Raw genomic sequence first — 2,415 nt, forward strand, 5'->3', positions numbered from 1 at the left:
CCTCAGATACTAGTTTCTTTTGTCTCCAAGCGATATATAAAATGATACAATGAATTATCAAAACGGATCATGAGCTTTTGTGGCAATACATTTTCATGCATGTAAAAAATTTATGCTTTCATATTCTTAAGGAATATGATAGAGATACTCATATCATGAAACAATTACCAAAAACTATGTTGTGCTTAAAAAGTAATAAATAGTAAAAAGAGTAGTATAGGAGAATGAGGCTGCAGTTCATACAAGATTTAAATATTTTTATTCAGCTTATTGAATCTATTATTTAAATTTGAAGTACACAACACTTGCCTTACTTCAACACAGAACACTGCATGTTTTGTTTCTTTTTATGTTCTATTTTTTATGTGTTGTACCTTCTAGTCTTTTTATATATTTCACTATGCATTGTCTGTTCAAATAATTCATAAAAAATCCAACCTGATGCCTTAGGAGCTCACACATTTATAACTAGATTTTCATTGGAATAGAATTAGAGGAGTACAATATGATGGCTATCAGTGGAGAAATGGAAACACAGTTGTACAAATATACAAGTGTTTCTTACCGCGAAGTATTATGCTGGCAGTAGGCTATATATGATTACCGTAATGAATCAGATGAAGAGTTGGGGCATGTTTTAAGCCAAAATCTGGACACAAATACAAAAAAAAAAAAAGATTCATGACGCCCACCTTTTTGGTTCAAATTATATATGAAAGTGGTAGTCCGTAATGTTAAAAGGGAGTTTTGGAAAATTGTTGAAACAACTACTGATTGCTAGTTTCCCCACATAGAGTTTCTTCTTATGTGGGAGTTTTGGCAAGGAGATGCTCCTAGTGTGCTGTAGTTAGGTACATACTTGATGCTTCAAATCTATACACTGATTGTAAAACTTCATTTTGGTATAAGAAACTATGTGCATCTCCCCTTTCTGAGCCTAATTATCTCTGGAGAACGCATCTCTAATGACTTGTATCTCCCCTTTCTGTTATGGCCCATGCTTGTCAATGAAAATAAGTGGTACAATACTTGGGTCCATGACCTTGTGATGGAGAGATATGAACAATTAATTCCCACATGGTTATGTTTCTTAAATAGATTAAAATATTTTTTAGGCTTGTTATACAATACGTGGATGCCGCTGCAAAATAGTTGGGTCCCTCCAGAAAACAATTTCTTCAAGTTAAAATAGTGCCTATTAACAGCACATATTTGTACTGTTATAACAACGTTTAAATATATTTTTTATTTTTCACATACCCAAAATCTTTTTAATTACAACTGTGAGTCCTATAGAGAAATCTATGCAGTGTGCTTAATACAGCATCATTGTGTAATTCTTACATAATAGTATTATTCCGCATTATGCTCTTAGTTTTACGTACCAGAAAGAAAGAATAACACCATTACTTAAGCTTTTTGTTGCTCATATCGGTCAAAATATAAGTTGTTTGTAGCTTAGGAACCTAAGGAGATAATACGTATAAGATACTCATATCAGTCTACACACAGCCTTCAAATCGAATGAAAACTTCTCTTGAAAAAACATTATATAGTGAATTTTGTTTTTCATTGAAATACAAACTGGATTCAAAACGAATCTGAATTCAAATCCTAAACAACCTGGACAACCAAGAGTTGTCACGTGTTGAAAAAAGGTTAGTGATCAGTGAGTGCTTTTCAAATCTTTTTTTTACAACTACAATGCTATAAGTCGAGTTCATAATGCGCCCAGACGATTTGCGAGATCAAAGAATGTGTGCTCACTACAGGGGATTGTGATGCCACCCATTGGATGGTCATATCCAAACTCTTCCTCAGCCTGATGTAATAACTCTTGAAATGAAGGTTGGCTCAACAAGGATACAGGAATCACAAAGCGCTTCTTTTCCTGTTCCCCAACATAAACTGCAAAATAGCCTTTTGGTAGATCCATTGTTGACGTGCGAGTTCCATTTGACAAAGACCTTTGGAGAATTTGTTTTGCTTGAATGATCCGTGGGATACGAATACCCATATTTCTGAAGGTTGATGAATGAAGTAAAACAATGTGAGAGTATTTTCTTTGTGAAAAGATGTTTTGGTGGAATTACAGAGGAATGTGTGTTGGTGCTTTGCCTATCATATGCTTTATATAATGGTTTGCTAAAGCTTCAAATGTACAATAGCTGATAAAAGGGCAATTAAATTACAGATAGCGACATTGTAACAGAAAGACAATATCATGTGCTCTGTTTCTCAACATGCAAGACCGTATGATCTTGCATATCACAACCATACATTTAGAGATAATATTATGGCTTAAACTTGTACTTGTAAACCCAAAAGAATCAAACATTGTGGATAACATGTATGGCCAGTATTCTATACAACGTACGCAGTGAACAACACTACATACATCATGGGCCCATGTGA

At 34.0% G+C, this 2,415-nt stretch overlaps 1 protein-coding gene across 1 annotated transcript; it reads right to left on the minus strand.

The window, feature by feature from the left end:
- Positions 1–1,556: 1,556 nt before the first annotated feature.
- On the minus strand, positions 1,557–2,123 carry LOC145132026 (auxin-responsive protein SAUR21-like). Its single transcript, XM_079066667.1, has one exon. The coding sequence runs from the start codon at positions 2,015–2,017 to the stop codon at positions 1,721–1,723; it is 297 nt and encodes a 98-aa protein (XP_078922793.1). The 5' UTR covers positions 2,018–2,123; the 3' UTR covers positions 1,557–1,720.
- Between the last annotated feature and the right edge of the window lie 292 nt (positions 2,124–2,415).

The sequence above is a fragment of the Lactuca virosa genome, chromosome 8 (genome assembly GCF_052849685.1).
Source record: "Lactuca virosa cultivar CGN04683 chromosome 8, Lactuca_virosa_CGN04683_v6, whole genome shotgun sequence".
Taxonomy (NCBI): Eukaryota; Viridiplantae; Streptophyta; class Magnoliopsida; order Asterales; family Asteraceae; genus Lactuca; species Lactuca virosa.

What these genes read in the sequence shown, in the direction of transcription:
- LOC145132026 (XM_079066667.1), bottom strand. Translation starts at nt 2,017, where the DNA reads ATGGGTATTCGTATCCCACGGATCATTCAAGCAAAACAAATTCTCCAA.